The sequence below is a fragment of the Equus przewalskii genome, chromosome 26 (genome assembly GCF_037783145.1).
Source record: "Equus przewalskii isolate Varuska chromosome 26, EquPr2, whole genome shotgun sequence".
Lineage (NCBI taxonomy): Eukaryota > Metazoa > Chordata > Mammalia > Perissodactyla > Equidae > Equus > Equus przewalskii.
In genome coordinates this window covers 35,282,865-35,296,731 of record NC_091856.1, presented here as the reverse complement: position 1 = coordinate 35,296,731, position 13,867 = coordinate 35,282,865, and the positions used below count along the sequence as shown (strand labels likewise).

General features: G+C 60.3%; 1 protein-coding gene across 2 annotated transcripts in view; it reads left to right on the top strand.

Annotated features, from left to right (window-relative positions):
* Window positions 1-1,079: 1,079 nt before the first annotated feature.
* RALGDS (ral guanine nucleotide dissociation stimulator) overlaps window positions 1,080-13,867 on the top strand; it is a 47,754-nt gene continuing 34,966 nt past the window's right edge. Inside the window, exon 1 of one of the 2 annotated variants that reach the window (XM_070596261.1) lies at window positions 1,080-1,510. In XM_070596261.1, coding sequence (XP_070452362.1) covers window positions 1,493-1,510 — 18 coding nt within the window. In that variant the 5' untranslated portion in view covers window positions 1,080-1,492. The remainder of the gene's footprint in view (window positions 1,511-13,867) is intronic. The other variant, XM_070596260.1, reaches the window with a different exon arrangement.

The following is a 13,867-nucleotide window of genomic DNA, read 5'->3' as shown; positions in this document are numbered from 1 at the left end:
CACTCCAGCCTCCCTAGAGCCTTCCTCCCTCAGGGAGCCCGCCAAGCCCTTGCCCCTCTCAGAGCCCCCTGCCTGCAGTGTCCCTCCCTGTCGCCCCCCAGCCTCCGTGGACTCACCTCCAAGGCTGGGCTCAGAGGCACCTCCTTGGGCTCCTGTGCAAGCACAGCCTTTGGGGTCAGATTGACCTAGGTTGCGACCCCAGCTGGGCCATGCCCCGGCCCTGGGACAGGCCAGCTCATGTGGTGACTTCTTCAAGCCTCAGTTTCCTCCACTGAGAATGGGGTCAGTGACTCCGCCCTCGGGAGGGTGTGCTGGGATTAAAGCAGGAGATGAAGGGGCCCAAAGAGCTGGACTGAGGCCGTGGCCTGGCTGGGGGAGCACCAACACGTGGCAGGCCTCTGATGGTCAGCGCCGGGTTTGGCTGGACCTGGTCACTTATAGCAGAGTGACCCTGAGTGCTGGGGCCACTGCTCATCTATAAAATGGGGTGAAATCACTCAGTGCCCAGGGGCTCCCTAACAGTAACTCCACCCCCCTACCCCCGCCCCTCCCGGTGGTGGGCCCACTTCCCTGGGCTCCCTCCAGCCCCTCCACACCAGCTAGGGCTGCAGTCAAGGATAGGCTGGACCTCGTGTCCTGCGGTCCTGCAAGAAGAAGGGGAAGGGGGGTGTAATGGAGGAGGCGGAAGGGGCGGCCTAACCTCCTTGCCTACACTCGGTGTCCACTGCCACCTCCCGGTCCCCCTGTCCCCAGATATCCACCAAGCTGCCCCTGCAGGTGGCATATGAGGACCGGGACAGAAGGATGGGGTTGTATATTCAGTGACTCCCGCGTCCCCAGGCCTCCACAACCACCCGGCCCAGCGCCCAGCAGCCCCCGCCTGGTCGGGTTTCAGGTGGCCCGAGATCCTAGGAGGCGTAGGAGGCACGGAGCAGGCGGTGGGGGCGGGGGACACGGGGACCAGCCCCGCGCTGAGCCCTCGGTGAGCTGTGCGCGCGCGGCAGGGCGGGGTTCACGTGCACGCGCTGTCCGCGGGCCCGCGCAGGCCCCGTGTGCGCGCCCGGCTGTGGACACAAGGCCCGGCTGCCCCAGCGGGGCCCACCCACGTCCGCCTGCGGGAGGGAGGCCCGTGCGCGCCCCCGAGCGCGCCCCCGGGGAGCTCGCGCGGCGGGGCCCGCCCCTCACACCTGCGGGCGGGCCGGGGCAGGGAGGGGGCGGGGCCGCGGCTGTCCCCGCCCACCCGGCCGGAGCCCAGAGCCCGGCGGAACCGAGCAGCGGGGCCCGAGCGGCCGGTGGCGCGGCGCAGCGAGGACAATGGGAGCGGCGCGGGCGGCGGCGGTGGCCGCGGAGCCCCGGGCCCGGCGGGGACGGGAGGCCGCGCCATGAGCCCCGCAGCCGAGCGCCCCCCTGCGCCGCGCGCGGGCCGAGGCCAGCGGCCTCTGCGAGCCCCGGGCCCCGCCCTGGGGCCGGCGATGCGCTGCCAGGGCTGAGGATGATGGTAGATTGCCAGGTGAGTGCCCCGCCCGGCCCGGCCCTGCCGCCCTCCCCGCCACATGCCCCCCGCCCACACCCCATCCGGCGGGGAGGGAGCACGACGCCGCGTCCACGCTGAGCGCGCGCTTACGCAGTTCCGCGTTCAACCCCTTCTGGTACAATTGGGAGACTGAGGCCAAGAGACAGGCAGGGACTGGCTCCGGGCCACGGGGTGGCAGAGTCCAGGGGAGATTGGAGGGTTCCAGCCTCCTAGGCCAGGACTCAACCCTCCTGTTGGGTTTCTTTTGGGAATGAGAGCCCCTAACATCCTGGGGGCTCCTTGTCCACCGCCTCTCATGTGGGGCCGTTTCCTCTGGGCATCCCCACGCGCCCACAGGTACATACACGCACATTGACTTCACAGGTAGGGACCGGGGAGTGGTGTCAGAGGAGGAGTGCACACTTGGGAGGTGACGGAAAAGAAGAAAGAGGTCGGAGACAGCTCTGCCATGAGGCAGGGGTCTGCCGGCCCCTACACACACGCCAGGTCCGTAGAATGGGGAGGGAGAGAGATGTCAGACTTGTGGCCAGCGCATCCCCAGGGTTGCCAGGGGGCTGCTGGCCAGGGACCATCCCAAGGGCAGCCTGGAGAGGACGGTTCCTGGGGTCCTGCATCTGTCACTCTGGGCACCTGGAACTGGGAGGACACTCTGCCTCCCTAATGTGGAGGGGGCTTCAGGAGAGAAGGCCTCAGCCTATTCCTCTATAAATTGGGGTGTATAGACGGGGTGGCCCCAAGAGTCCCACAGACTCATAGAAGAGTCAGTTGACCTTAGTTCTCCACCCATGACCCATGTGCTCCAAGTCCTTGGAAGATGCTTTCTACTCCCTTGAGGTCCTTCTGAGCAGAGGGCAGCCAGCCTAGAGCCTTGGGGGCTTGTGACCTGGGTAGTGCAGAACGTGGCAGAACAATGGGCCACTTGTCCAGGGACCAGGGACAAGGCCTTCCTTGGAGCATCGGGGTCCTCATTTGGAAGTGGGGCGGAGTCATTGCCCTGGCTGGGCTGAGGAGGCCTCATGAGTGAACTGGACATGCCAGGCTCAGTGGAGGGAAAGAGGGGACAAGGGAGGCTTCTGAGGTCCCGCACGTGGCCCCTGGAGCCTGTAGGTCCTGCCCCTTTGCCTCCTGGGCCCTGGTGGATCCAGTGCCTAGACTACATCCAAACAAAGGTGTGTGTTTTGTTTTCTGGTTTCCAGTCCGGGGCTGCAGTGCTGGGGCTGACCACCAGGGGGCGGGCTCTGCCCGCTGTGCTCATGGAGCAACCTGATCAGGGAAGGGACACCCACGGGTCAATCTGGGCTCCCCCCCCCCCAACCCCACAGGCACCTTCTATCGTGGGCATCCTTGTCCACATTGTGAGCTGCTCAGAGGTGGGAGGGCCAAGGTGGGTGCTCTGAGATCCTCTTTTTATTCTTGCAGCTACTTTGCCCCCAGTACTCACCCTGAGCAGGGCCGTGTTGGGCCTGGAGGTGGACAGCACCCACATGGTCCCTGCTCTCCAGGAGCTCACAGCCTGGAGGAGGAAGGGACAAAGCGTGAAAGCAAATCCACATGAAAGAGAAGAGCAGGGACTCCAGGGAAATGAAGCAGGCGCTGGAGGGAGAGCTGGGAGCCCCTAGGTGGATCCAAAAGGCCTCTGTGGGGACATTTGTTGGCACCAGAAGGACAAGAGGACCCAGCCCTGCATCCATCTGTGGGTGGTGTGCTGGGGGTGGGGGCAAGGGAGGAGCTCAAAAGTACAGAGACTTGAGGCAGGAGAGAACTTGGCCAGAGGGGAGGTGAGAAAGGAGCCAGTGTGGCTGGAGAGAGCTGGGGAGGAGAGATGGGAGGAGGGAGGAGGGCAGGGCCAGACCCAGCCTGGAAGGAGGAACTTGTTGTCTATGCTGTGTGACAGCATTACCCTAACTTAGTGCTTACAAGAACAAACATTGACCATCTCACAGCTTCTGTACCAGGATCCAAGCTCGGCTCAACTGGGAGCCTCGGCCTCAAGGTCTCCCAGGAAGCTGGCGCTACTGTCTCATCTGAGGCTCGACTCGGGTGGGGTCTGTCTCTGAGATCATTCATGTGTTATTGGCAAGATTTGCCTGGGCCGTGGGTGGATCCAGACAGATATGCTGGAAGGAGGTGTCCTGTGGTCAGGGTTGATTCGAGGAAGGAAGGCGTGATGCTGAAGATGAGGATGACGATCAAGGCTGGTTGTCTAGTGGGCACTCACCTGCACTCCATCTTCCCTGCCCCAGGTCACCGCCTGCTTCATCATCAGGTTCCTGGGGCTCTTCCTGAAACACAGGCTTGGCTGCACTTGGCCAGGGTGGCAGAGGTGGGGGTCAGTGCAGTGGGGGTGTTGTATTGGTTTCCCATGTCTGCCATAACAAAGTACTACAGGGCTGGCCCCGTGGCCAAGTGGTTAAGTTGGCGTGCTCTGCTGCCGGCGGCCCAGTATTTCGTTGGTTCGAATCCTGGGCGCGGACATGGCACTGCTCATCAAACCACGCTGAGGCAGCGTCCCACATGCCACATGCCACAACTAGAAGGACCCACAACGAAGAATATACAACTACGTACTGGGGGGCTTTGGGGAGAAAAAGGAAAAAAATTAAATCTTTGAAAACAAAGTACTACAAACTGAGAGGCTGAAAACAACAGAAATTTATTCTCTCCCCGTTCTAGAGGCTAGAAGTCCAAATCAAGGTGTCGGCTCCCCATGCTCTCCCTTAAGGCCCTAGGAAGGGATCCTTCCTTGCCTCTTCCAGCTTCTGGTGGTTGCCAGCAATCATTAGCATCCCTTGTCTTGTAGATGTGTCACTCTAGACTCTGCTTCCGTCTTCATGTGGCCTTTTCTTTGTGTCCATGTCCAGTTTTCCCTCTTCTTAAAAGGACACCATTTGAAGGCCAGCCCAGTGGCGCAGCGGTTAAGTTCACACGTTCCAATTCAGCGGCCTGGGGTTCACTGGTTCGGATCCCAGGTGCGGACATGGCACCGCTTGGCAAGCCATGCTGTGGCAGGCATCCCACATATAAAATAGAGGAAGATAGGCACAGATGTTAGCTCAGGGCCAGTCTTCCTCAGCAAAAAGAGGAGGATTGGCGGCAGATGTTAGCTCAGGGCTAATCTTCCTCAAAAAAAAAAAAAAAGGACACCCTTCATTGAATTGAGGTCTACCCTAATCCAGTATGATCTCGTCTTAACTTGATTCCATCTGCAAAGACAATATTTCCAAGTAAGGTCTCATTCACAGGTGCCAGGCCTTAGCACTTCAACATGTCTTTCCGGGGACACAGTTCAACCCACAACAGACTCTCCCACTGAAGGCCAGGCACCCAGAGGCCCACAGGGACAGGGGAGCCATTGGGGTCCGAGGAGGTCTTGGGGACTGGGCGCCCAGCTCAGGGTTGTGGGGTGTGAGTGGAGCCAGGCTCTTCCCTGGCTTGGTGCATCCTGGCGCAGCGCCAGCAGGTGGCACTGTGACCTCCTTGTGGCCACCCCAGTGCTGCTTGGAGCAGCCCCAGGGTAGACAAAGGTCTCACCTTCCAGTTGCGAGGAGACGACACTCAACTGTAAACAGACCAGGAGCACAGTCATTTCAGGGGTGACACGCGCTGTGGAGGAAATCAAACGAGGCGGGGCCGTGGAGTAACGACTGGGTGGCAGCTTGGGTGGGAGGCCAGGGTGCCGGGCCGGGCCTGGCCCAGGACCGCAGTGGTCAGAGTTTGTGTTTCCTCCTTCATCTGCAAGCTGAGCTGCCCCTTCGCCATTTCCAGGGGCCCTGCAGCTATGATTACACTTGTGGTTTCCAGATAGCTCTCCTCTTACTGCAGGATGGGCGAGGCACCATGAGTCCCGGGTGGGCGTGGGTGGGCTGTCCACGCAGGTCAAGACTTGAGGGGTCCCTTCCCCAGAGACCCTGCCCAAAGGGATCTGTGCTGCTTGAGCTCCCCAACGCTTGCCTGGTGGAGTTCTGCCCTGTCTTCTTGTACAAAGCAGGAGGGCCATCTGGGGCAGAGGAGCAGGCGCCCTGGGCTCCTTGCCCGAGAGTGGGCTCCCATGGGCAACAGCGAGATGGAGCAAAGTGCCCAGCATGGCGCTGACCACTTCTTACTGTGGTCCCTGGACACTTCTGAATCCCACAAGGTCGAGACCATTAGCCCTTGACAGCCAGTCACTGATTGATTCACGCATCACATATTTATCGAGGGCCTCTGTGCTAAGCACTCAGCCCGTGCGGAGGGCCTTGACTCCCCTCAGAGGGGACAAGACGGTAGAGTAGGAATGGAGGAATGGGGGTATGGGACAAGCCATAGATCCTCTGAAGAAGGCATTGGGCTGGAGCCCGGGGGACTGGATTCAGTGGCCACTCTGCCATCAGCGGCCCACTAGCCATGGGGCTGTGCTCTGTGGAGTAAGCTCCCGGGCCACTCTGGCACCTCTGTCCTGTGCTGTGGAGGTGCCTGGCAGTGACAGCCAGCCCGTAGCACCTTGTCTGTGCCTGACCTTGGGCTGCAGTGTCTCATGGCATGTGCTAGATAGGTACTGCTGCCATCCTCACTTACGGGTGGGGAAACGGAGGCACTGGGAGGCAAAGGGACTCCCACAGCTAGGGAGTGGCGGGACTGGTGGGGGCCAGTCCCCGTGTGCAGACAAGCCTGGGAGGGGCCGGGCGTGGGTGCTGGGACCAAATTCCTTCCAATTACAGTGAGCTCCAACGGTCAGGGCTGGGCAGGCCCTGCGGCAGTGGTTAACAGAGTGAGAGGAGACATAAACAGAGCTAATGAGCCCCTATCCACCTCTCCCCGCTCTAATAAAGGCCTTGGGCTCTGGGCTCTGCATTTTCTCAGGCTTCTGGAGTTTTGAACCTCAAAGCATCTTCTCCTAGGGTCATGGCTGGGTGGGTCTCTGTGGGGTGGGGAAGTGAGCTTACGGAACTTCAATGTCTCCTCCCAGGACAGGCAAGCCAGGGTGAGGAGGTGCAGAGGAGAGGGCATCCCCCTAAAAATGACAAGCTCCAGAAGAATGGAGAGTTCCCATGGCCACCCGGAGCAATTGCTTGGCAACTACAGGACCCCAGATACTTGCCTGCAGGAAGGTTGAGGGCTGGGGGCTTTCTGATGACCTGTGTGTGGACCTTAGGTACTCCTTATGGCTGATCCACCCCTGCCCCCTGGATCCTTCCAGAGGGAAACCTCAGACTGCTCCCCACTCCCCATTGCCCCACCCTGCCAGCCAGCCACCTGGCATCAGGCCAGCCCCCTAGCAACAGAGGCTATTTCCTGGATACCTGAGTGACAGTTGAGTGGCAGAATGTCAGAAAATGTAGGGTCAGAAGGCTGAGTGGATGGGGCCAGGTGCCAGCCAGAGTGGGGGACCGGGCATAGTGCCCTGTGCTCTGCCGCTCTGCAGCCATGAGCGACCTGGGCCTGAGGCAGGATGGCACGGGAGGGTATGGCTGGGGGGAGGGGGTATAGAGCCCCTGGAATAGGGAACTGCAGTTCTGGGGCAGCTTTGAGACAGATTGGCTTTGTGACCTTGGCATGTTCCTTCTCACTGGCCTCAGTTTCCCCATCTGTGGCCCCTTGTACCCCCGTGCCTGCATGTCCGTCATTCAGGGCATAAACACTGTCCTGTAAATGATGCCACCTACTGGGGACTAGGGCGGGAGGCCGAGAGGCCAGGACCAGGCTAGGCGCTGCTTCCTCCTCTGCCTGCCTGCTTCCATCCCGGTGCTCACGGGGAGGCAGGCAGCCTCACGGTTAAGGACACTGGCTTTGGAGATGGACACCTGTGTCTGTGTCCCAGCTCAATGCTTATTACGGGATGTCCTAAAACAGGCGTTCAGTCCCTCCGAGCCTGGCTGTTCCCCGGCTGTGAGGAGAATACCCACCTGAGGCTTGCTGCGGGGATGAAGGAAATCGGGCCCAGTGGACTTTCTAGGGGTTGCTTTAGTTCGTGGGTACTGACCCTGTGCCCAGCGGCGATAAGGAAACAAATGCGGGCTGTCTGCAGCCGGAAGGAGCGAGGTGCAGAGCCCCCGGCCACCGGCAAGGGCCATGCAGTGGAATGGAGAGAGCGGGCAGGGCCAGACTGCCAGGCCATGGGCTTTGGGACTTTGGAGCCGGAAGGTTGTGAGGCCCACCCAGTGGCCCTCGGGTGTTCCCTCTGGGGAGGGCAGTGAGGAGTGGGGCTGTGGGTGACCCTCCGCCCTAGGGTTTCTGAGTGCCCTCAGGGATCCTGGCTTCTAATCTGACCTTGACCATTCTCTCACCATGTGACCTTGGGCCATAACCTCAACCCTAGGAGCCTCCCCGGCCCCCCCTGCCACTGGGGAGGGGGGTGCCCACCTCCGGAGCTGGGGTGGCCTGGTGGCGCCCTGTGCCCTGTGCCGGGCCATGGTTAGGTGTGGCAGAGGCTCTGCCTGGCAGCCCCCATCCAGGCGCCATGTGGCAGGAGGAGGGCAGGCCGAGGGCGCTGCAGACAATGGACCAGGCCAGGCAGCGGTGGCGGGGGGCTCAGGGGTGCGGCCGGCCGGGTGCTTCATGCTGGTGGGCCGCCGAGCCTGCGGGGGAGGGGGGCAGGAGGCCACTGGTGTGGAGGGAAGGAGGATGCAGGAGCGCTGCCCAAGCCAGCCCTGCTCCTGGCGCGGTGGGTGCATACTTAAGTGAATTGAGGCTGCTCAGCTCCCCCTTTTCTCCCAGGATAAGAGGGGACAGGGGCCACCCCGGGGCTGGAGGGCACCTGGAGCCCTCCCCATCTCTGGGCTGGGATCCAGAATTGGTTCTCTTGGGGAAGAAACAGGGCCTCTTCTCTGGACACCACCTGAGCGTCCAGGTGTGCCTACCACTGGGTAGAGCTGAGGTGGGGGGGCGGGGTGGTCCTGGCCAGTTGAGAGGAAAGGACCGTTGGCCAGTGAGTCCAGGAACCTCCCCACCTCCTGCCCTGCCCTCCTTGGGACTCCATCCTGTCGCGGGCCTTTGTCCCCGGAGGCCCTTTCTCTGTAACTGTCAGGCTCATGACTGGGAGGGGGAGGGGGGCAGTATTTAAGCCCTTGGGGGCCACAGCCACCTGAACTGAATCTCTTCCTACGGGATTCTTGCTCCACCCAACCCCTATCCATCTGGGCTGTGGCCAGAGGGAGGGGGCAGCCCAGCCCTGGTTATCTCCGTCCACCTCTGTCACGAGGGGCCCTGGCCCCCGGGCATGCGAGAGGTCAAGGTGGAGGGAGCCGTGGGCAGTGGGAGCCTGGCACGGACTTGAGCACCCCAGACAGGTAATTCCTCAACTCCTGGCTGCCGTGGTCGCCTCACCTGTGGACTTACAGATGTCACAGTGCGTGAAATGTTCCTGAGGCACCGGGCACATGCACAGGCAGGTCCTCCACAGGGACAGGAAAGTGTCTGCTCTCCTCCAAGGAAGGCAGGCGGCCGTGTGGCCCACCAGCTGTGAAGATAGGTGGTGTTAACTGCCCTTGGGGAGCAGGGGGCAGCCCCTGAGTTGAATCTGCACGTTTCTTCCAGGTGGGGAAACTGGGCCCAGAGAAGTAGAGTCAGTTGCCCCGGCCATTCATGAGCCCCACCTGGATCTCCTGCCTCCCTGAGACTAGGGTCGCGGGCCCTTGACCGCCCTACGGATGTGCTGACCAGGAACTTGCCTGATGGTGCCCTTTGCCCCTCTAGTTGCTCAGAGTTGAAGTTCAGGCATAAGCAGTTCCTCTGGCCTGAGGCCTGGGTGGCCAGGGAGGTAACAGCTCTGGGCTTTGGGGGCAGGAGGTGGACAGGGGGCAGTGCCACCACCTGCCTCCTCACAGCAGACACTTGCAGGTCTTTAGGGTTTCAAGAGGGGTTTCCCTCCTGGCCGCTGAGGCCAGGATCTCCCTGCACAGAGCTCGGGCTTCCTTCCCCTCTTGCCAGCCATGCCAGGAGCTGCCATGGGGGCCCCAAGGGAGCGTGCTTGCTGGATCCGGGCACACTGGCTAGCCATCGTCAGCAGACTTGCATTGCAGCTTCTGGGGTTGTGTGTGCAGTCCTGCACCTCCACGTGGGAGTGTGCATGTCAGGAGTGTCTCCCTGCCTTTGGGTGACTGTGTGCACATTTGAGTGAATATGTGACCATATCCATCATTTGCGCCACCAGTGTGCATGACAAGCCTGGTACTGGGTGGCTGAGCCAGCACATGTGTGAAAGGATGCATGTGGCTGCAAGTGGAGACACACGATTGCTGTGTGTGGGTAAGCGAAAGCATGTGTCATTAGATCACGTGCATGTGTGTGTGTGCATGTGTCTGTTTGTATCTTGCTTTTTCCAAACACCAGACCCAAGCCTTGACCGTGAGGAGGCCTGAGTGTCTGTGGCCCAGCCCCTCAACTTCTGAGTGTCAGGGTTCTCATCTGTTACATGGGTTGATAAGTGTGCTGCCCAGCTCACAGGGCCGTGGTGGCTCTGAAGTGCTTAGCACAGAGCCTGGCACACACAGTCTCTCTGTTACATGACGGTGGCATGGACCTATACCACTCTTGGAAGGTCCCTGGGCAGGGGAGGCCACCTGGTGCCTTGCCATGCGTCCCAGGTGTGAGCAGGTGGAGGCAGAGAGGAGAAGCCCTGGAACTTTGCCTTTTGTAAGGAAACCAAGGAAGGAGCAAAGTCCAGGGGTTGGCAGAGGGACAGTGCAGAGCAGGAGGGTAGGACAAAGATGGTGTCTCTGAAACCGGCACTCAGCCCCCAGATGCTGGAGACCCAAGGCATTGCCTGCCCCTTGGGGGGACTTCCCTCCTGGAGGACTGTGGGAAAGAGGGCAGCAGGCGCCAGCCCCACCACCTCCTGGCAGCCAGCGGGAGCCCCAGGTCCTCCCCAGAGGCCAGGGCAGCTCAGGAGGTCCCCCTCTGAAAGGGCAGCCCTGCTTTCCAGGCTCTGGGCTCCGCAGGCGGGTGGCGGCACCGGGCACACAGTGTCCCTGGCACGGCGGGCAGCCTCCTCACCACAAGGGCCTGTTTGTCCTGACTCCCCTGGCCCTGAAGCCCCGAATGACCGGGCTGTGCCGGGCACAGGGGCCTGACTGTGGGCCCTGCTCCCTTCCCCAGCCTCAGCAGGCCCTGGCTGTGCTTTGGGGAGGAGCTTCTTAGCTCAGGCCAGAGCACGCCAGAGCACCCTCCACTTACCCGATCAGCAGAGAACCAATCCCCGAGATTTGATAAGACTGATTGGTAGACTATAGGCTGTAGTATTGATTCAGATTATATTGGGCCAGGCATTTAGGAAGGAGCAAAGACCGCCAGGGTGAACCAGAGCTGAACTGGCTGCCCCCCACCCCCACCCGCCCCTGACACCCCGAGGCAGGCTGGCAACCTCCTGGCCCTGCTTCCAAGGAAAAGGGCTCCTGTTTCCCGGAAAGTCTGGCTGCCTCCTGCTCTGCCCCTACGCCCGTTCTCTGGAGGGCACTTGAATGGCAGGTGGGCAGGTGGGCATTATCCTTCCCGTGCCCTTCTTCCGTGCTGTCTCCCAGGCTTCTCTCCAGCCTTGCCGCCTCCTCCAGGAAGCTTTCCTGGTACTCTCCCCACAAGGAACTCTTTGGCCCTGAACTGTGAATGTTTTCGAGTCCAGAAACTTTGACGTGGACCACTGAGTCCACTTGTTCATCCAGGTACTTGTTGTGAGCCCACTGTGTGCCAGGGACCATTCTAGACATCCATACATCAGGGAACAGAGTCCCTGCTCTCAAGGAGTTCACACCCCTTCCAATTTTGAAAAGAAGGAAGAACTGCGTCAGAGCTGAGAACCCCAGTGCTCTTCCCGCTCCCGTGACGGTGTGTGCGCGCATGGGCAACTGGCGCAGTCATCAGTCATCCGTCTGCTCATTAGCAGTTCTGAGAACTCACTGGGGGCGGGGCATCATTCCAGGCACTGGGTATGAGGGGTGAACAGGACAGATGTGGCTGCTGCCCTCAGGGAGCTTAGAGCCCATGAAACTATCCCACTGTAGATGCATTGTTATCCAGGTGTTACTTTCTTGGCTCGCCTCCCCATTTAAAGTCACAGCACCCCACCCCCTTACCCTATTCTGTTTTTTTTCTTCTGTAGTCTTCTCATCTTCAAACAAGGGTTTTACTTCTTATACCCCATTACCTGAGGGTGATTTTGATCTGTTTTGTTCTCTGGTGTAGCACCGCACTTGAGCAGCCTGTAGGTGTTAGTAAATCTGAGTGGGCTGAGCGTGAATGCAGTGGTCGTGCGCCGGGGCCACTGTGGTCTGAGGAAGGTGCTGGCTCCCCACTCTGTTACCGTCCTCAGGGACTTAAGAAACACTGAAACTGTTTGGAGACTTGTACGGCAATTTGACATTGTTGCAACATTTCTATTGCATTTTACAAAAGAATCAGTTGGTCCCAACTTAGGAATTTAAAAGGACAGCTACCGGTTCTTCCCCACAGAGTGTCCTGGGCTACTTGGGGTGAGGTTTGCTGAACATGTGGCCCATGCCAGGCCTAGTCCTCCCTGCTCCCATCCAGTATGTCATGTCACCCGTGCCAGCTTTTGGAGGCAGAGGTCGTCACCCTGCGTGGGCCAGGACAAGGCTCAGATGGGGAGGTAATTTGCCAACTTTGCCCAGCCACTAAGTGACAGGCGGGGAGTTTGAACCTGGACTCTGTCTACTCAGAGCCCCAGCTCATAGCTGCTGCTCCAGCCTTACAATTGCACAGTGGGCTTCTTGCCCAGCTGGACGTGGGGGCGGGCCCAAGGGGGCAGGGAGCTGCCCTCTGCCGCTGTGGGAGGGAAGCTGCTGGTGCCCTTGGCAGTGCTGAATCCTGCTGGGCACAGAGCCAGCCAGAGCAGCTGGGGCAGGGCCCAGATTCTCGGATCCTCAGCTTCTTGGCAACCTGTGTGACTCAGTGGGCTGGTAAAAGGGCCTGGTGGACGGGCAGCCAGAGCAGGGGAGCCCTGCGGTGGGTGAATCAGCAGCCAGAGCAGCTGACCGCTGGGTTGCTGTTCTGCCCGGGGCAGGGCCGAGCCTCAGCTGCCAAAATAAGCACAGTCCCTCTTTGCCTTTCTCCCTCCCAGCTCCCCCAGCAGGGCCTTCCTGTGGCTCCCCCGTTCCCGGGGGTCCCCAGGTCTTCCCAGCCTGGAGCAGGAGATGGGGCCTCCCCATTCGGGTGTGTGACCTTCCACAAGTCACTGCCCTGTTGGCCCTGCTGGAAAGCGAGGCCCCCTGCCCATGAAAGGGCACCGGGAGGATAGACTCACCCTCAGCTCTTGTAAAAAGCTGGAAGCAGCTGGGAGGACCAGCCTCAAAGCCAGACTGCTGTGTGGCTTTGGGTGAGTTTGGTGCCGTCTCTGAGCTTCTGTCCTCAAGCTTACCTGCAAACCTGCCTTACACACCTTGACAGTTAAGTGATACCCACACTGGCACATTTCTACTGTCAGTGAATGGTAGAAATATTGGGAGCTCGTTAACTCTGGCTTAGGCACTGCGTTGGGTGGGGAGGGCAAACAGGGAAATGGAAGTCAGAATCCCAAGCTGGGCCTCACAGTGGGGACAGACCACCCTCCCTGCTGACAGGGACCCAGCAGCCCAAAATCTGCCTATGCTGCTGGCAACAAATCCACTTGTGATCTTTAAACCTCAGAGTGGAGGAAAGCAGCTGCCTTAGGGACCAGACACCGGCCTTGGCACTGACCCGCTGGGCAGCCTCAGACAAGTTGTTTACCCTCTCTGGGTCTTGATTTTCTCAGTTTTACAACAGAGATAATTACCATGGCTTCATCTGTTTCACAGATGTTGGGTGGAAAAGTGCTTTGTCTCCACTGAGGAGCGCCAAAGGCAGGGCCGAGGGGGCGTCAGGAGCTGCTCCTGCCTCCAAGGCTTCTAACTGTGGGCGTTTGCCTTTGGGCCACGGGGTGGTGGACGTTTGCAGTGCCCTGGTCCCTGGGAGTCTCAGCCTGAGCTGAAGAGGGAAGGATGCCAGATGTAGCTGCACCCTGGATCTGAGTGCTTTTTCCGGGTCCACGGGCTTGAGCACTCGCGTGCACAGCTGTGGCGTCCTCCTCACCCAGCAGAGCTGGGCTGGTGGTGGCTATGTGTTGAGTGACTTGATGATGGGCCTCAGGTTCCCAGAAACAGAGGGGAGAGGAGCTGAGCTGAGCTGCCACCTCCGGCCCCCTCAGCAGGACCCCAAGTCAGGTCAGGAGGCTGCAGGAAAAAGGAGCGAAAGCCTGGCCTTGGCCTCTCCTTTCTGCTTCCTGGACAGGATGTCGTGCTGAGTAAACAGCTCTGAGAAGAGTCACCACTCTGGCTCTGAGTCACAGCTCCTAGTGACAGACAGCCACACGGTGTTTGTAAACAGTGT